Below are 21,404 nucleotides of genomic sequence, written 5' to 3'. Positions count from 1 at the left end.
AGGATGACCCACGGCAGTGCACACCCCACACACTTTGGCTTGTGAAGCACTCCCCACAGCTAATTGTCTTATGAAAGATGTTAATTCGGAGATCTGTTGTTGGATAGAGGACGTTTCTACCTCATTCACCCTACGCGTAGGGATGTCCTCTCTTGAACCAAACTGCTGTGAGTTCTCAGCCATCCCTTCAATCAACTCCCATGCTCCTCGAGGGGTTTTGTTCACCAACGCCCCTCCACTTGCAGCATCGATTATGCTTCTGTCCCTGAAAAGCAACCCCTCATAGAAATATTGAATAAGCAGTTGCTCACTTATCTGATGCTGAGGGCATTTGGTGCACAGTTTCTTAAACCTCTCCCAGTACTCATAGAGTGACTCGCCTGGGTGTTGTTTGATGCCACATATCTCCTTCCTTAGGCTTGCAGCTCGAGATGCCGGAAAGTACTTGTCCAAGAATTTTTTCTTCAGTTGGTCCCACGTGGTGATACTACCAGGTGGTAGGTAGTAGAGCCAGTCTTTTGCAGAGTCCTTCAAAGAGAAGGGGAAAGCCCTCATCTTTATTTGCTCTTCTGTAATTTCCGGGGGTTTCATACTGTTGCAAACGACGTCGAACTCTTGCAAGTGCTTGTAGGGCTCCTCACCTGGTAGACCATGGAAAGATGGCAAGAGATGAATTAGACCAGATTTTAGTTCAAAGGGAGTGTCATCATTTAAATTTGAAAAAGTAATGCACAAGGGCTGCTGATTTAAATCAGGAGCAGCCAACTCCCTTAGTGTTCGTGCATTTGCCATAGTGACTTCCTCTTGGTCTGAATCACTCAAATTGTCACCAGACAAATTTGTCGGTTCAACCTCTGGATCAAGTCCCTGAGGTGCAATACCGTATTGCTCTTCTCTGAGCCGCCTGGTTTCTTTCCTCGTTCTACGCGCGGTCTTCTCTACTTCAGGGTCAAAAACTAATTCGCCTGTACGAGAAGAGCGAGGCATAAACTAGAAAAAAAATACCAGAAAATTAGAACAAAAATGAATTTTAAAAAGAAACAAATAATTAACGCCAGTCCCCGGCAGCGGCGCCAAAAATTGACAGGTGTCGTGCCTGTGCAATAATAAATACCTGCTTAAGAAAAATAAATTTTCTGTGTATAGTAGTAAGCAGGGTCGAATCCACAGGGACTGGGAAAAAATTCGATTCTTTTTAAATTCGAGACACGGGGGATTTTTATCAAAATGAAATTAAAAATAAACAATTAAACAATTTAACTAAAAATAATTAACCAAAAATAAATAAATAATTAATACAATTGTAAATAGCAATTAAATAGATGATAAATAAATTCTAGCCAAGGATACAACTACGCAGACACAGTCCATTCATCCGATCATTGATGCAAAGAAGGTTCACTTAATTTTATTAACAGGTTAGTTATAGTCGTCGATAAGCTCTAACGACCAGCTTTTCCTTAATTTATTGATAACCAAGGTACGACCATTGATTACCCCTAACCAGGAAATACTCCTAGGTACGACCGTAGGAATTAATTTCCTAATTGCATTAAAAACTAGAAAAGCCTAACCCAAATTAATAACACGCTACGAGGGTTATTTAAATCAGATTGCATGTTCCCCTAGTATGTGAAAATACTAATTGTCACTAATATTAACCAACTAAACAATTACGGATTTAATTGATTACAAGAGATTAATAAGTCAAATTGCACATCGGTCCCTTGATATCCAATTAACAAAATAATCCCATGGAAATTAAAATAGAAAACATGCAAATATTAACAAATTAAGGAACACGTAAAATTAATTAGATCTCACAGATATATGGGACTGCGTCTTCGTATTGATCCTTGACTAGAGGAGAAAATTAGCCACGCCTCATAAGAAAATTCCCACGCAATTCAATTGAATTCATAGACATAAATAACTCTTGCTAGTCTCCGTAATCTAATGAAATAGAACTAGTTTCATGAAAGAAACTAGTCTAAAGGAAGAGACGGAAAAAATACAAAACAAACCAACTGAAGAGATCTTCACATCCCACAAAACATGAAAGAACAAAATCCTATTTTATGACTAAGACTACCTATCTTCCTCTCTGTAGAGAGAAACTAATCTAATGTCTTATATAGCACTCGTCTAGTGCCTTTCCCTTATTTTATTTTAGCACTAGTTTCCTAATAGAACTAGTGACGTAGGAAGCAAATTAGAAAAGCTCAATCATCAAAGCCAAAGCTCAATCATCAAAGCCAACACCTTGACTAATGAGTATATCTCCCACAATAAGAACAAACTTTCTACGTGGTCCCCGCTTGATTTCTTATTGCTAGTGGATTTCATCATATCAATTCAATTCTTCAGCAATTCCGTTGGTTTGCACAATTTGGGCTAATGGTGGAAAGCTTTTAGAAGCTTTCACGTGTGGAGAAATCTTCTCAAGAAGGTCCCCTTTTAGCACTTTTCTGCTCCACTTTCTGAAATTATATCCAAATACCAAATATAAATATATATTGACAATTAAAACAATATTTGGCAAGGATAAAGAGGAAAATTAATGATAAAATTACTAACAATTAATACCCTATCAGTTATCCTGAATATTGAGTTCTCTGAGAAAGGTAAGGTTTCCCATGGAGGGGGAAAGAGAACCAACCAACTGAAATGGTGACATATTCAAGACAGTGACTCTTTGATGAAGCCGGCCACATGTGACACCACGCCAATCACAAAAATGAATGGAATCATTCCAGGAGCTCAGAGCCTGGACTGGATCTCCTTTTATTAGACCCTTGATGTCAAGCGGAGATTGGTAGTCTGTCTCATTACTTGTCTTAAAATGAATTGCAGCAGCAGAAGCAATAATAAAGATATGAAAGAGAGTAGAAAACAAAAAACGAGATGAGCTAGCTAGCCTGAAATTCTTCCTTTCATATGCCATTGCGTACAAGAATTAAAGCTCAGAAAAGCAGATATGCATAGTTAACTACTCAGAACGAGGATAACGCATATATGCAACAAAAGCATATGCATCTTCTCCTGTGTTGATGTTTCATAAGAAGTTGACTAGTATCCTCTCTTCCTGTTCATGGCGTAAGCAGGAAAATGACCTTTCACTTGGTATCATGCATCGAAGTGAGTGAGGAACAGGGGACGAAAATGTGCAAGGGTGGAATTTATGTATTTGCGTTTTTAGATTAGTTATCCACTGTTGTCTTTAGTTGAACCTTTGCATTTAGCAAGAACATCACCTCCAATAGTCAACTTCTTGAACTGCTAATTCATGTAATCCTTTAAGTCAAATTTTCCATTTACTTAGTTTGGAATTTGGATTGGCATCTACGCTGCATTTGATGGAATACTACGAAAGCCTGCAACTGATGTCAAGTAAAAGATGTGATTAAATTCAAGGCTGAATGTGAACTCAATGCCTAACCTCCTAACATCAGACCAGACAGGCACCCGCTATTGAAATATTTAGAAAAGCCTAGATAAGAATGCAAGCGCTACATCCAAGGAGAGCTTTAAATTCCTAGCGGCCAACTCAGCTGGTTCTATAAACTTTTGTCAAGATATGTATTTGTTCTTGAGAAAAGAAGAATGATATCATAAAAGATATCCGCGTACGTTAAAGCAGTTAGAGATATCGGATGAAACGCTGCAGGGGTCTTTTCTTCTAGAATATCGGATGAAAGTGACTTAGAGATATATAGGATGATATATTAATATCTGTTATTGTATCACATAATTTGGACTTAGCAAGGGACCCAGTCTGGATCATCAAAGCAATTTGAAAGCATTCTCTGCCCACTTTTTGGACTTTAACATCATTAGTAATATATTAGGAAATATGCTAAATATAGTCCCTCACGTTTCTTGAAAATATTTAATTCATTTTTTATTTTTTATATAACTTTAATATTTTTTATTTATTAAATTTCTTTTAGTCTTATTGTGAATTTGTATTTTCATGAATTCATTTTTTCATCAAATGGGGAGTGTAATGCAATTTCCGACAAAATCATATTACCATAAAAAATGATCTTTGAGTTAGCAAGTAGCAGCATTGGGTAATCAAATTAGTCCACTGAGCCTGAATAACATTGATTTACACTCTAGAATGATCAATAATTGCTTAAAAAAGATATGACATTTTGGTAAGAATGAACATATCTTCTCCCTGGATTAAACCAAAAGAATGAACATTTTGGTTTATTCATATATGAAGTTGACGTTTTCACTTCCTCAAAAGCATGAAAACAAAAAGGCAAAGGAAATAGCTAACAAGAAATAAACATGCAAGTGCCTTATACTCATGATTCCCACCAAAAATTAAATTAACAAATAAAGGAAAAAATAGATATATAGTCATATTCCAACAGATATCAAGATGGCCAAGGCACTTAGGTTGTTAAATATTTATCCTCATCATTGTCCAAAGATAGCAGGTCTAAACTGACTGAAATGCTAGAAATTCTTGTGGATCATGACGAGTAAGACTACTAGATTATATTCGCTGGTATGACTAGAAAAACTGTTAGAGATAATTTTTGAATAAATTAAATTTTTTGGTGAGATATTTGGGCCCAATGAGTACCCAAGTATTTTCCAAAATTTCCTATCAATTAATGGGTACAATTGAAATTTGTCCCATTTTAAACCCAATATCAAATTATAATACCCCTCTCGTCCAAAGTCTCTATGGGCATGGGTAGCCCATTGAGACTTGGAACAAATTGCCACTCTATCCTAATTGAAAGAGTGATACTAGAACACTGTTTCGAATTTTGTTTTTGAGCAAAAAAAATAACTTTTTCAAAATCAAAAAACAAAAGACACAAGAAAAGGAAAAAGAAAAGGATTTATTACAAAGAATCAAGATAATTTTACAAATCAAATCTTTATGCACATAAAAACACATACATATCTAAGGACTAAATGTGGTTGAACAACAATCTAGAGTCACGCCTTTATTAGAAAGATAAGAAGTAGGAAAAAGTAAGAAGGCCACAACTAGATTTTTTTTTTCCCCTAAAAATATAATTGACATCGAAGACTGTAAGTCAAATATTGAGATTGTCTTTTACCTATTCTTCTCTTAAAGGAACTCTATTTCCCATCGATCATTTGTCCAGTATCCACTGACAACTTGAGGGATATGAGAAATTGTTTGATAATCTTCACTTTGCTTATCCAAATTTCGTACTTTGTAAATTAGCTCGTCAAATATATCATACAAAAGCTGTAGAACTTTTTAAATGTAAAGTTTGAAACAAAAGCTACAAGAGGATATTTCAGTGATTAATCCGTTCCGAATTTTGCAGCTCCAAACTGTAATCTGCTGGTAGATTATACCAAAGCAATCTTCATGTTACAAGCAATATAAAAGACAACACCAACCCAATTGAATACCTTGATAAATCAAACCCGAACTGAAAGTTTCTTTTTTTTTTTTTTTTAATTAGACCAAGTTATAAATTTTGAAGATAAATTTTTGCTCTGTTATGTGTTCTGTGATCACCAGCACTATCAAATAAACCACAAACAAAGTAACTATTGACAAAAAATAAATCAAGCATATTTAGAAATTTAGTAGCTTTAGAAATATATTTTTATTTAGTAACTAGAATAGAATTATTGCCAAAATTGGTGTAGGAATTGAGTTAAGTTGTGTTTTAATTAAAATAAGTTTATTGTAGTAAAGTCTAATAAGGATTTGTTAGCTTCTTTCCTTTATATAGGCCTTATGGCTGAAGGTTCAATTGAGCAATCCCATGTAAAAGTTGAGTCAGTAGCATATGTTAAGCATTGCTCCAATACATTCGTGCCTTATTCGGTTCTTGCATATGTATTAGTGAGTTGTTTATCATCTATCTGTGTTTGCAACTTCAATTCCTTCTTGTTTATTAGTTTGTGAAGCTTTTAATCTCTTCCCTACGTGATTTTTTTTTTGTGTTAACAAGTAGTATCAAGGCTCTAGGTTCAAAAGTTTGATTCTAGAGTGTTTGTGATACCCAGAGGGTATACAGAGTTTGTGATAGAAAAATTTATACCACAGAAGCGCAGTACCTGTGTATATTGAAGAATTGGATCACAAGTGTTTTTGTAGTGATCGGGGACTCTATTATTGATTGTGATTGTTACTGCAAGTGGGCCGAGAAATTCAAGTAGGGGAAAAAAAGTTATTTGTGAAGGTACACAAATTATTTTCAAGCTGCCATGGAAAGAGAATTTATCAATAGTACAAAAATTAAAATTTTACACACACTAAGTACGTATGATGAAAGATTAGAATGGGAGCCAGTAGTGGAGAAATATCTCAAAGGATGTGATTTGGATAATATTCTTAAAATAAATCCTTTCTGTGGTTTGTTAAAAGAAAATGAGAAAAAAGAAGGCAAAGTTATTTATCAAAATTATGCAGAAATCCATGATTATGCAGAATATTATATGAGAGTCTTTGTTGACTCTCAATCACTTGAATGGTTTTGGTTAGATGTCTATGGAACTTGATTATGAGTCCAATCCTAAGTTTGACATAGGAAGTTGGTTTGACAGAAGATATGTTAATTGGTATGTGAGAGATTTTTGAAAATTTTGATATAGTTGAAAATTATGATTTGCATACATTATTTTAGGTAACTGATGAAGATGAATTTGTCAGTGAATGTTTTGATTTGAATGAAAACGTGCATGAAAATATCTATGGAGGTGGATGAATCTATTGAAAACTTTTGTGGCAAAAATTATTTGCAAAAAGAAAGGCATGAACTATTGTTTGGAAATTGTTTGCAAAAAGAGACCCAGTCTTGATCATTGAATCAATTTGAAAATCTCAGCATTCTCCACTCTCGTTTTGGACTTTTACATCCTTAATAATCTCTTACTAGCGAAAATGATAAATATAGTCCCCCACATTTCCAAAAATATTTATTTTCCATTTAGTCCATCAAGTATACATTCAAGTTCCTAATCCATAAAATGACGCTTGGACACTACTGCCACAAGGAGAAAAAGGGATTTACTAATAAACCAAAAAGGAAAACGTCACCACAAATTCTGTAGAAGTCCAGGAAATAATGTATATACCCTTTATGAATTAGCGAGGTTTCCCTACTCCTAATGAAAATTTATCCATATTACTAATTTATTCCCCATTTTCAATTATAGAAGAGGGAAAATTGAACTTGTAATTGTTGCAACAGGCAATCCCACAATATTCATAAACGTAGAAACACATATATGTCTAACTATCTAAGGAACTAATTATGGTTGAATAGCAATATAGAGTCATGATTTTATTACAAGGATAAGAAGTAGGAAAAAGCAATTGACAACAAACATCATAATTTAAATGTTGATGACTGCAACAGATTGTCCTTTACCTATCTTTTCTTAGAGGAACTCTTCTTTCCATTCACCATTTATCCAGTGTCCAATGCAAACTTGAGAGATATGAGAAATTGTCTGATAATCTTCACTCTGTTTATCCAAATTCTGTATTTCGTGGATTAGCTCATCAGACATGTCAGCCAATGCAAGAACTTTAAGCTCGGTCAAGTTTTGGAGGCCCAAAGGCAGGCCCTCCATAAGCTTGCAACCAACAATAACAAACTGTTGGAGATTGGGCATCGATTCCTCTTCCACGCTTACCCATTTCAGTCTTTTTAATTGCACAATGCCTAATTCCTTGAGTTTTGGGAATCCTCCAGCCTTAAAACACAATGTCTCCCCTTCATAAGCACCAGAGAGAGCAAGGTCTACCAGATTGGGCAAGTGTCCAAGGCAGTCTATTGCATTCTCATCTTCAGTCAACTCACTATTCAGCAAGGCTAAAGTGCCCAAGGATTGAAGTGACATTACCCATTCCGGTACTCTCTCTAAACGCCCAGTCAGCGACAGCCTCGTAAGAAATCCAAGTCTTGGAGAGACGGAATGTTGGAGATCAAGGGTCTCCTCTTCTTTAATGGAGTAGATATACAACTCTCGAAGGTTGGTCAGCCTCAATAGGGAGGAGACCAACTCCTTTCCATCTTCTCTCCTCAGCTTTGTGATGGATAATTCTCGCAACCGAATGAGCTTCCCAATCTCCCTTACTATTTTACCACTGTTTGCTTCTATAATTCTTAGAGCTTCCAAGGAGGTAAGCTTTCCAATTCCATCCGGAGATTTAAAGCCCCAAACTGAAAAGTTATTTGAATAATCACCCATTCTGCCTACGACAAGGGAACGGAGTTTTCTCAGCTTTAGAATTTCCACGGGCAACTCCGTTATAGTGGTTTCGGCCAGATTGAAAGATTCTAGGTTTTGAAGCTGCCCAATAGATTTTGGAATGATTTTAACTCTGGTGCCACTTAGATCCAGATACTCGAGATGAAATAGTTTGAAAACTGCCTTTGGGATGCTGTCCAGTTCCGCACTTGCTAAGTTTAAAACCTTCAGGAACTTGGGACCACCACATAAAAACTTGGACAAAAATGAAGTTGTGAGAAAATCTTTATTCCCGAATGTTTCCACGGACCGAAGACACTTTAAGCTGCTGAAGCCTTGTGGAGGATTACCAGTGAAGTTATGGATTGCCAGGTGTCGAACTTTGTCAGGCCATCTTGTGCAATATCCAGTGATTATGGCTGTGAAGCTCTGCTCTTTAGATTTTGAAACAATGATTTCACGCAAAATATCATGAAGACCACATTCCTCCAATTGGCCATCATACCATGTGTCCTTAACTTGGATTAAGCTTCTGTTGATGAGTTCTTTTAGATATCTCATAGCAATATCAGTGGCTATCATTCCTTCTTCTTCTTCTACAAATCCTAGTGCTATCCATTTACCATCACCACCCATTACAACAATTCCAAGTGGTAGGCCCTCACATTTTTTTAGTATTTTTCTACAAACTTTTTCTAGATTTGAAGGGCAACCATTACTTTGAAATGTTCTATTGCAAAAAAGAGTCCAAGAATCTTCATAAGAGAGAGGACTCATCTTATGGATAAAGTCATGGGATGCTAAACAGGATGCAGAAGCTACATCGGTAATTCGTGTTGTCAATACAACACGACTAGCGATGTTGTAGTCAGGCAACACGTATTTGATAGCTTCCCAGGCATCTAGACTCCACACATCATCAAGGACAAGGATGTACCTTCTTTCTTTGAGGAAGTCTCTGACAAATTGACTCAGTCTAACACGATTCATGGATTCCACTTGCGGAGGCACCGGCTGTCTGATTTCCTCGTACAATTGTTGAATCAAGTCCTTGATGATGACATTGAACTGAAAATTTTGAGAAAGGGTTATCCAGGCATGGCTCTGAAATTGTTTCTTCACAACAGCATCGTCGTAGACCTTTTTCACCAGGGTGGTCTTACCGAGTCCCCCCATTCCCACCACTGAAACTACTTTCAAGTGGGAATTGTCATCAAGGACTTCAGAAATGAGTTCTTTTTTGGGCTGATCGATGCCAACAAGTTTAGCTTCTTCAATTAGGAGTGCCTGATCACGAATATCATAATCTGCATTTGCCACATTGGAAGAGCTGGAGCCTATTTCTTGAGTACCATACAGAGACTGGTACCTCTGATGCCTTGCAGAAATCTCTACAACTCTGGCCTTGATATCTTTTATCTCCAAAGAAATCTGATGGCGGGCTTTCAGATTCATTATTGAGTTGTAGATCTTTCCAACACGGCCAATGAATCCATCCGCATGTCCACGAGCAAAGCGGAAGGCAAAATCATCAAGAACATCCACTGTATCATAAGCAACTTCTCGAACCTGCTTGACCCATTCTTGGAGTTGAGAGTCATTGTCCTCCTTTGCTTCAGCTTGTCTGAGGAAAGCCTTCATGCTCCCGAGTTCATCTTTGATGAACTGAACATCTGGTCGAAGTCCCCCCAAAAGTTTGGTCTCTTGGGAAAGTAAGGCTGAGAGTTGGTTAATCAGAAAGCCTACAACACTCTCAGCCATATTGCTGAAAAAAATTTCTTGAGTGCTAGTTTTCTTATCAAGAAAATTTCAAGAATTTTTGCAAATTTCGGAAAATGTGCTGTTTTTCATTTTTCTTTTGTAGTACAGAGGTTGTGAAAGATTAGCTACTCAAGAATGATATGATTTCAAAAGAATAGCTACTCAAGAATTATATGAATTTAGGAAAATATGTTTTTTTTTCCTTTCCCAGTATACAGATTGAGTTTTATTTGGCACATTGGTAGTATGCCCAGAATGACCAAAACTTGTTGTAGAGAAAAAGTGAAAGATTAGTCTACTTGAAAAGAAAAGCATAGAGAGCATAACCTAAGAAATAGGCAAAGGATAGCTATTCTCTTGGTCTAAGAAAGGCATAGAGAAAATTTACTTTTTAAAAAAAAAAAATTAGATACTTTAAGTAGGAAAGGAAGGTATTTGTCTTATAGAATCTAATAATCTTGAGATAATATTCAATTCCCTTCTCTTATTTTCTTAACTTGCTCTAAAAAGAAACATCTATCTATAATTATAAGTAAAACCACTAGATAGAAAAAGAACATGACCTTGAAGTAGAGGCATTAGTCAATGACGTCCCTGGTTCAACTCTCACACCTCTCCCTTTCCCCCTTTTCCCTTGCAAGAGTTGAAGGAAAAAATGTAATTTTTTTTTGTGCTATAAAGGATGTGTCTTACATAATCTATCCGATTCAAGAATCATATCAATTTCAAAGACGATCGTTCTTTAAATTGGCATAATACTTGCAAAGTAACGTAATGATTGTGAAATCATGAAAGGTTAGTCCACCTGGAAGGAAAAGCATATTGAGAATAATATAAGCAATGGCTCAAGCATATAGAATACATATTCATTTATGCTACGAAGGCAAAGATAAAATTTTGACTCTTTAAGTTGGAAGATATACAATATTACGATGTTCTGTTCAATTCCCCATTTATGTTGTTCCTTTTTCTTTTTCTTTTTCTTTTTTTTTTTGGTGCATAGAATATGCGTTTTTCATGACCTTAGCCAATTCAAAAATGATATGAATTTCAAAGAATATTGTTCTTGAAATTTGCACTTTGTTGCAAAATAACATAAATTCATCTTAGTGAAAAAGTGAGACATTAGTCTACCTTGAAGAGAAAAGCATATTGAGCATAACCTAAGAAATGTGCCAAGCATTTCTGACCTATTAGTATACTGACCTATTATAGAAGGCACAGATAAAATTTTGATTTGTTTTTTCGGAAAGGAATCTTTAAATTCTAAGGTTTTTGGCATCATACTGGATATCAAATGCCAATGGAAATTGGAAACTAAACAATTGAAGATACGTTTGACTAATAGCCTTCTATGAATTCTATACGAGAATTTCATCTTCTACAGTAAAACCATTTCTTTTTTCTGTTTCTTCTTGCATCTCTGTTCCACGCCCCCCCCCCCCCCCCTCCCAAAGAGAGCAATTATGTCTTAATTGGTCATGCCGGGATTGTTTTCAATTAGTTCATAAAACATTTGCTGGTTACGGACCTCGATTGCAACTTTGTGTATGGATGAAGAAAGACCCTTCTAGACTACAAATCGAGGAAGATCAAAGATGCAAGAAAGGCATAATTGGCGATAATTGAGTGAACTTTAAGTAAAGATCTGATGCTTTGCGATTCTTCTATTGATGATTTAACTGAAGTACAATATTTTTGCAGGAACCATAAAGTTTTGTCTAAAAAATTTTTGCTTCCTGAGAGCTTTAGTCGATGCTGAATATTCTTGAACTGGGCATATTATTTCCAATGTACTGCAATCTTATGAATATGTACTTACTAAACCTGTTGAATGACTGAAGGCACGTAAATCTCTCGTCATGGTTGAGACTTCAATTCTTTTTATTCTTGCAGTCGAGCATTATGGCTATCAGGCCATAAGATGGGACAATCGCTTATATATTCGAGTGTAAAATTTTTCATATGCGAATGTACAATCCAAAAACTTGTTTCAGAAAGTCTTTTTCTTTTACTGTGAGAAGTATTATTATTACTGATTATTCTTTACAATAAAATCTCTATAAATAACAACCTTGGAATGATACAAATTCTATTGATTTAAAGAGGCATTAATTAATTGATAAATTAATAATTTATTAATCTGTCTAGTGTACTCACATTTCAATAAAAAAAAACACTCATTTAATCAATTATCTAATGAATTATCTGAATGAAAAATGATACAAGTTCAAAGGTATCAAGTTTAGAAGAAATTGTCTCTAGTATCACTCAAAATTCTACTAATGATGAAACTGAGGATGACATACTAGCTTTGGAGCTTGTTACGCGGAAGAAAGCACTCAAAGCATCAATAACTTTTCATCGCTTCTTATTGCAATATGAGAATTCAAGTCCAAAACTTTTAGATGCAGTAAGAAAAATTAGGAATGAGACTTAGGTAGATTTAAATTTTAAGAAGAAAAAACAACAATAGACTCATATTTTAGGAAATATGATATATAATTTTAGTGAATTATTAATATATGATATGAATGAGACCAAAAAGGTCATGTAAGATTTTCAAAAAAATTATTATCTCATTATTTTATCAAAATTATTAATTTAGCTTGTTAGCTTAAGTGAGGACCAAGAAAATTATTATTTAATAGGGGTTAATAATTTATCGAGTATTAATCTATATGTATATTAAAGCACCAATATGATTTAATGATTAAGTTTACACTTTCTAATAATACACTTATAATTATATAACGAGGCGTACAACAGACTCCCTATATGAATGTCAACTCCAATGCCATTTTACCGTTAGTGAGGGTATCTTTTATCTTGGGAAGAGGAACATTTAGGAACTGAATCAAACTCAGAATCAAATTATATTAGTGTTAATTCCTAAAAAAAAAAGATATTGAAAAACCAAAATTTCAAGGATTCGGAATTGAAATAAAGTTACGGTAATTAGTTATAATATATGTTTAGAAATAGGATTCATCATATCATGTAAAGAAACGGAAACCATATTGCTCAAAGAAATGGAAATGTCAGCTCACAGTCATAGATATATAACTCACGAAAAAATCAGTTATGCATTATACACTTTTTGTAGCCAATGAAAGATTGGTTGCAGGTCATTGTAAGAAGGCGAAACTCTTTGGGGCTAAAATAACAGTTGTTGTTTGGGTAAGACCTAGACAACCAAAAAAAAAAAAATTCGTGCCAATATAATTTGTTGATTTAATGATTTAGCTTTTCTTTTTCATAATCAGTCTATCTAACGGGCGTTCATAAGATACTCATTAAGATGTATTTTAGGTGTTAGATTTTTAGAAATATAAAATTAATTAAGGAAAGCATATAAATGCAAGGGAATTAATTAGAGAAAGCATATAAATGCAAGTGAAAGTAGCAATTGTTAGTGTGTGCATATACATGACAGGTTGGATGGAATATAGATGTGTTAACGAGTGTCCTATAGGCATCCTTTAGAAAACCCCTTCCATAATACCCTTATCATTAAAATAAATGAAAAACTACATCTAGACCCCACATTCCAATGCCGTCCCTAACGACATGGTGGTGCAGTTTTGTAGTATGAACATTGATGCCTTATGTGAGGAATGGGATTTTTAATTTGGACGTGAAATTATAATTCAATTTGGAATAAAGTTATGTTAGTGTTAATTTCTTAAAAAAGGAAATTATACAATTTATGAAACCAAATTAGATTTGGGACAAAGGTACATTTAGTAATACTTTCTAAAAGAAAAAGAATTCCAAGCAACAAACCAAAATAAAATTAGATTTAGTACTACAAGATCATAAATTTTTCTTGCTTTTTTCTACAAGATCATAAAACCTTTGCAAAATGTGGTTCAAGCCCTTTTGTATAATATTCTTCTCTATGGCACTCTTGCTATTTCTCCATCATTATCAACAAGTTTTTTTCTTGCTTTTTTCTCTTTTCTTTTTTAGTTTTATTCCATTATATTTTCTACCAAATAATCTTTCCTTACAGTTTTTTGGAGTGATCATAAAATTTGATTAAATTTGGGGTGCAATTTTGTTGCAATTATAGTGAGATTCGAATTCTCATTTTTTGAGTAATTTTTATTGCAATTATACCAATGTTGTAATTTTTTTCTTTTCTTTTTTCTTTTTCCAATTCACTCTAGTACTATCAAATTATAGATTTTGTATAGAGTTTTTTTAAGGTTTTATATTATATGAAATTGGGTTCAATTGTAGATCATGAGTAAGTCTTGTGACTTGTTGCTTGCATAGGAGTAAATCAAGAGTTGTTTTTTGTGAGGGTAAGAGTTGTTCAATTATTATATGAATATTAACTTCAACATGTGTCCATATATTTTTTATTAACTAGACTAATGTAATTTAAAATTGCATTATGTTCTACATCCTGTAAATATTGAGGGAAAAGTGTGTCTACATTTTCATTTAGATTTTTAGTTGCTTGAGTTAAACCATGGTGTATTTGCCAAAAAGTAACTTTTAAATCATGTTCTACATCCCATCATGTTGTAAAAAACTCAAAATTAAATCAGTGAGTCGTGAAAATAATAGATAAACAAATTAAAAAGAGAAAAGAAGAAGGCAAACGAGTCAATTAATTAGAGAGAAAAGGAAAAGAGTAATTAGTAGACAATGAACCCAGTAAAATCAATCAAAATATATGAGATTGATTCATTAAGGGTAATGTTGGTATTTGAATAAAAAACACTCTAGTTGGAAGATTATCGGTATAGCAGTATCGCCAGCTTCTTTAAAAAGACCCGAGCTAATTACTCGATTCACTAATTCACTCCTTCCGATTATAAGAATTCTAAAAGGGAAAGAAATCTAAACAAGAAAACCAAAATAAAATTAGATATAGTTTGAATTTATGCTAATCAAAATAAAACTATTTAAGCCTATTTGTGTAGTACCAATATATAGTCTATTAAACCCTGTTTGATAACCCAATTTTTCAGTTAAACTTAATGTATTCAAATATTACATATTTAGACGTATTTGATAATAAAAATAGAACACCTTAATTAATTATAATTACTCCAGTGACACTTAATTTTCTAGACAAAATTTACCCCAAAAAATAAGTGATAACATATTTACTTATCAGTTAATGCAAAATATACTCAAGTGTTAAGATTTTAATACTTAACAATTTAGTAACTTAATAAATTCAATTTTCAATTTCATCAAATGCACCCTCCTTAGGAAGAGGATGTTATTGCATTAAATTTGCTTATCAAATAGAATTGTCTGGAATGAAGGTACACTAATAATACTATGTAAAAAGAAAAGGAAACCGAACAAGAAAACTAAAGAACAAAGCTGCACGAAATAGTATCACCACAATTGAAGTCAGTGGTTTTGGAAGTTGGATGACCTCTGTAAATCCATTAAATGAAAAAGTTTTCTTATCCTAATAATGAATGGATAAAAACCTGAAAAAGCCTTTGAATGGGCTATGTTTTGGCAGGAATATGACAAATCGTGTTTTCAGGTGATCAGAATTGCTAACCTTGCTAGAGATTGTAATTTCTTATAGCAGAAGTCTAGGTTTTTTATTCTTTGTTTTAATTTCGTTAGGTAAAAGAATCAATTAGACCAAATCTTTTTCGTTATGACTTCGTATATAAGTGAACAATACATTTGCAGAATAATACATTTGAAAGGAAAGAGAATAGAAATTTAATTTAGGTGAAAACTTTGGGATGGTACAGTTTTCATTAGTAGACTTGTGTGGGTACGTACTCAATTTTTTTCTCCTTCTTGATGTCTTCAATTTTGTTATTTGATTTTAGATTATTATGCAATCAGTATTTCTTTACCATGTGTTTAGGTCCGTCATAAAGTTAATGTTTTGTAACAAATATTTAGGTAAAAAGGTTATAGAGCGAAATTATATAAGCATCTCACTCCTCCCTTAAGTCCTATTCCTTCCTTGCTAGAAAAATTTTTTTTTAAAAAAAAAGGTTACAGAGCAAAATTATATAGGCACCTAAGTAACAAATAGAGCAAGAACTTCCGGACGAGGACCCTTTTTTTTCCATCTTTTTATATCTAGCAGGTCAAAGGATCCACGTGAACCCATAGAGTCTCCATTTACAAAGAGGCACATTATTAGATTGTCATACAAATGACATTTATATGAAGATATGTACATAATGTGTGTACATTCAACAATACATTATGTACAAAACTAAGTGATAGGATGCATTTTTGTTATTAAATTTATGATTATTTTTTCCATAATTTTAGTCAAATATTATATTAATTGTTAGATTCTAGTTATATTTGATAATTGGTGTTGGTTGCAGGGATCCGACCAAAAAGGAATTAAAGATGTGATTTTTAACTAGATTTTTATGCAATTCGGCATGGATGCATCAAAATCTAATTCTGCATGTCCGGAGGCTTGAAATTTGGTACGTGAATTCCAATCTTAAATTGAAACCAGACTCTTACCGCATGACTAGTCTCTTATTTCTATTAGGACACTAGACTAGTGTACCTATCTGAATTTGTGGAAAGAATCCATTATTTAGTGGGAATTTGATTTCGTTTAGAAAAGGAACCTTCAGTTGATATAGGAAAGGAAGTCCGGAACATTAACATCATGACATTTTTTCTCCTTTCTCACAAGAAACAAAGGGACGTTTTCCTTTGTTTTTCTTCTTTTTCCTCTTGACACTTCATCTCATATTTGGAGAGCGATTTCTTCAATAGAGATAAACTAAACGTGTCATTCTATTCTAGGAATAACAGAGGATTTGGTTCAACTAAAATTGTGAAATTGAATTGATTAAATTTATTTTTTTATTTACTAGTATTTGTATGTTTCCTGATTTAATTTCTTATTATTATTATATTATTTGAATATCCAGGGTTCGGTGTTTAAATTAATCTAATAATTTAGAACTAATTAGAACAATTAAATTCGTAATTATTTAATTATTTTAAAATAGTAATAACTGGCATGATTGGATTTGTGTCAGGGAGACATATGGGTTAATTTAAAATAAGCCTCATGGTATGTTATTTGGTTAAAACAAGACTTTTCTAATATTCAAAGTAATTGAAAAATTGAACTCTAAGATTGTACTTCGAATTATTTCTTGATTATCGTAAGAAGAAATTGATTGTCATCGTTTATTTAACAGTTACAACTTATTTATCGATGAGTAAATGAAATTATCATTGTATCAGTGATCAATTGAATGAACCGTCTCCAAAGTCATTTCTTGACTAGAATTTATGAAATTATATTGCATTGGTGATCAATTGAGTGAACCATCTCCAAAGTTATTTCTTGACTAGAGTTTGTTTATTATTGATTCAATTTCAATTAATCGTAATTTAGCCCTTTTTATTTTAGTTGTTTAATTATTCTTGATTTTATAAAAATTTCCCATACATTGAATTCTATAAGAAACAAATTTTCAATCCCTGTGAATTCGACCCTACTCACTGCTATATACAAAAATTTGTTTTATATTTGAGCAGATATTTATTATTGTATGGGACCGACACCTGTCAATTTTTGGTGCCATTGTCGGGGACTAGTATCTGATTAATTTGTTTCTTTTTGAATTCATCTTATTTTCTTTGAATTTTTATTTTTATTTATTAATTTTTTTGCTAGTTTATGGCTGCTAATATTTGATATTTTTGTAATAGACTAAATTTTATTTCTAGAAGAATTAATGAGACTCATGTTTCTTTTAATGATCAATATCTAGATACATTGACCTCTCTTGTAGAAAATTAGCTGTTACAACCTGTGAAATTTGTTATGTTTGGATCATTCAACCGACATGTGCCCTATATTTCAAGTGATCTGAGTGTCCCAATCAATACTTTTGGAGACTTCCCAACCCCGTCTCAAACGTAGAATGACCCTTATTCAAACTTGTATGATTAAGAATTGTAGGACAACTCCAACTTTAATTATGCAACAGAGCCAATAAATTTTCAACATCAATATCAATAGCAACAACCATAATCCACGTTAGGTATATCTTTTAAAGAAATTATTAAATCACTAGCTACTAACACATATCGATTTCAACAAAAAACAATCATTAGAATTAGGAACTTGGCGGATCAAATATGTCTAATGACATCTAACGTGACGCAATTGACTTCTCAAATTTGTGATGAATTGTTCTCACAAACCATTATCGACCTTACGAAATATGAGAGTGCAATTAACCTAGCAAGTGATATGGAACTACAAAAGTCTCAAGAATACGGATATAAAAATGGAGTTGAACGAGAAGTTGAAAAGGAAGAAATGAGATACCAACCTCAAATCATTCTAGTAAACAAATCTAGCGAACAATTTTCAAATGTAGTGACACCTCCTCCATTTTTTAGCCCGACATGTTCCTAAATCTTACTCTGTAATTTCTGTTAGTGCGATTGACTTTGTTATATCAGAAGTTTTTGAGTTTTATGACAAGACTAAATTAGTAATTGTGATGGCCAAATATTTTGAATTTGTAATTTTTCATGATGGAGGAATGAGTAAAGAATTAAAATCATTGCTTACTTGTTTGGCACTATCTACCAGTCAATTGAAAAAGTAACTCGTGTGCTTAAGAATCATTTTACTTATGAAAATTATTAGGATTACATAGAGGATAAAGTACTGAAAAAAGCTACACAATTTTATTTTTCTCTAACAAGCATGGCAATATCTAGCCAAAAATGTTAGAAAAAAGCACTTATAAGGAGACAACCCAATTCATTTTTAGTTCACTTTAATTACTTTTATTTTAGATTTTTTGTGTTTTGTCCATTGGATTTTGATTTTGTTGTTTTAGTTGACAGAGGTCTACTACCTGACATGCCACACCCACGCCTAACTAGCTGATCAATTCAAAAGATATGTTCAGAAATTCCAAAAAACAACTAATCGACAAGATGTGCCCATATTTATGAGTCATCCTAAAATTGACAAGTTGAAAATTTTTTACCAAAAAACTCCGTATGTTTTAGGTGTGCCTGCATCTAAAATGACTAAAGAATTTGGTGACTACTTTCATTCTATTGGGTTCACCCTCACTTTTGCTCCACATCCTTAGCAGTGCGATACCATCTACCTTGTTAAGGAAAGTTTTGTTGTCCTCCTTTCCTTTTCTTTTGTGTTTTATTTCTTACATTGGAGATAATATAAGATTTAGGTGTAGGGGAGTAGTATATTGAAAAAATGCAAGTGTAGACATTTTTGTTGAAATTTTTTGTTCGTTTTTTTTTTCAAATTTTATCTAATTGTTGTCGCTTCTCATGCATTTTTGTGGTTATCTCTGATATATGATGGTTAGATTTTCAAATTTGATTATTGTTAAGGTTTTATACTCTAGAATGTGTTAAGTATAACGTGGTAAGGTTTAAGGGTGTCTTTCTAGTGAATATTTGAGATTTTGTGACTTTTGTAATTTTTGATTAACTCTTTTAGGTATTGTAAATTTTTTTCTAAAATTTTTTATGTAAATTGGTTCATCTATTAATATTAATTCTTCATATTTGAAAAATGAAACGGGCTTGTGATCTTTAATTTTACTTTGTTGCTTATTTGTTAATAGTATTTGGTTATACTCCGTTAGTATCATTGTCTAGTAATCGGAGGATTTTCACCATAAGTGTCGATTTTCAGATAAAAAAGTACCAATAGTTATGAGTATATGGCCCTTAAACTATGAGAGTTGAGTAACCGACTCTTTCATTTAGTGTACGTCAGAGTTCATGTCAAAAGATTTGAATGGTTAAGAACTAAATATTTCCCCTAAAAAGAAAAAAAATCAAGTATGGGGAACATCTTTAATATATATATATATATATATATATATATATATATATATATATATATATATATATATATATATATAGTGTGTATATGAATATGAGAGAATATGACTAGTTGTATCAGCCTGATGATCTATGAGTTTAATATTGAGATTTTACTTAATAGTTGAATCATTTACTGATGAATATTGGTTCACTACTTTATATTCTTATATTAGTTAGTCAAAAATTGAAAAAAGTCCTTAACCGGAGAGAAATCTTTTGGAGATCGGTCATTAATGCTTGACATTTGCTTTAATTATATCTTGACAATAGATTATTTGAGTAATAACCATTGTTTGAACTCAATTATTTAGTAGTACTTGATTAATTATTCTCATGTTTGGCGACAAACCTGACTTAGGTGTAGAGAAAATTGATAAGATACATTTTTGTTATTAAATTTATGATTGTTTTCCCCATGATTTTAACCAAAGCTTGGTAAATTCTATTTATATTTGGTAATTGGTGTTGGTTGTAATGATCCGAGCAAAAAAGAATTAAAATGTGATTTTTAACTACATTTTTGTGCAATTCGGCGTGGGCACATTAAAATCTAATACTGCATGTCTGAAGATTCGGGATTTGGTTCATGAATTCCAATCTTAAATTGAAATCAGACTCTTCACCGGATGACTAGTCTCTTATTTCTGTTAGGACACTAATCTGGTTTATCTATCTTAAGTTTGTGGAAAGAACCCATTATCTAGTGGGAATTTGATTCCGTTTAGAAAAGGAACTTTTAGACATAGGAAAGGAAGTCCGCTGTGACCACCCCACCTCTCTCCTAGGGCGTACCCAAGGGTTTGGCAGACCATCTGCCCATCTCTTGCCAGGATTCACTCACTAATGTTCTTGAAATAGCCGTTCAAGCCTCGAAATTAACATAAAAGTTTCATTTCCAACCAAAAATTCAAATTTAATTCACAATCCAAAAGTAAAACATAGGATTACATTTCTAAAGATTCAAAATACATCTCATCTACAAAAGTACAAGTACAAGAGATTATAAATACTAGTTCACGGCTACTTGCTCCAGTCTCCACCCCTATAAGGAAAACAAACTAATGGGATGAGTTAAAAGTTCAGTGAGGTTTCCAAACAAACAAACAAGCATGTAAACACTGGAACATTTATACTTAGCACTTTGCACACTTGGCACAGTAATAAGCAGTCATTCAAGAATCAATCATTCATTCATTGAAAGGATGCATGCTCATTTGGAGCCATTCATTCATTCGCCAACCATTTTTCCTTATCCCTCCGATGTTAGAAAACATTTGCACGTGAAAACTCCTTCAGTGTTCATGTCATTCATTCATCGATTTATTGCATTGAATTCACTGGCCAGTTTTTCACCAGATTTCGTGGTAATACTTGATGTGAGACGGATCTAGACGAACACCAAGTTGGGATGTTTGGCGGAACTTTGACCCTTCTAGAATCACAAGCCACGAACTAAGGAGATTCCTTAACCCACGACTAGCAAATTTAGTGAACCAAAAGTATAGATAGAAGAACGCCATAATCAAGGAGACTACTTGATTGATAAGTTCGATGAA

General features: G+C 33.1%; 1 protein-coding gene and 1 non-coding gene across 2 annotated transcripts; one reads left to right on the top strand and one right to left on the bottom strand.

Annotated features, from left to right (window-relative positions):
* The first annotated feature begins 313 nt into the window (after positions 1 to 313).
* Positions 314 to 420, top strand: LOC113707495 (small nucleolar RNA R71). Its single transcript, XR_003452224.1, has one exon. It is a non-coding gene; the product is annotated as a small nucleolar RNA R71 (small nucleolar RNA).
* Positions 421 to 7,398: 6,978 nt separating this feature from the next.
* Positions 7,399 to 9,975, bottom strand: LOC113706589 (disease resistance protein RPM1-like). The gene has a single exon (XM_027228515.2). The coding sequence runs from the start codon at positions 9,973 to 9,975 to the stop codon at positions 7,399 to 7,401; it is 2,577 nt and encodes an 858-aa protein (XP_027084316.2).
* Positions 9,976 to 21,404: the final 11,429 nt, after the last annotated feature.

Source organism: Coffea arabica, chromosome 8c (assembly GCF_036785885.1).
Source record: "Coffea arabica cultivar ET-39 chromosome 8c, Coffea Arabica ET-39 HiFi, whole genome shotgun sequence".
In the NCBI taxonomy this organism is placed as follows: domain Eukaryota; kingdom Viridiplantae; phylum Streptophyta; class Magnoliopsida; order Gentianales; family Rubiaceae; genus Coffea; species Coffea arabica.
The sequence above is the reverse complement of the archived record's forward strand: the minus strand, read 5'-3'. Positions and strand labels throughout refer to the sequence as shown.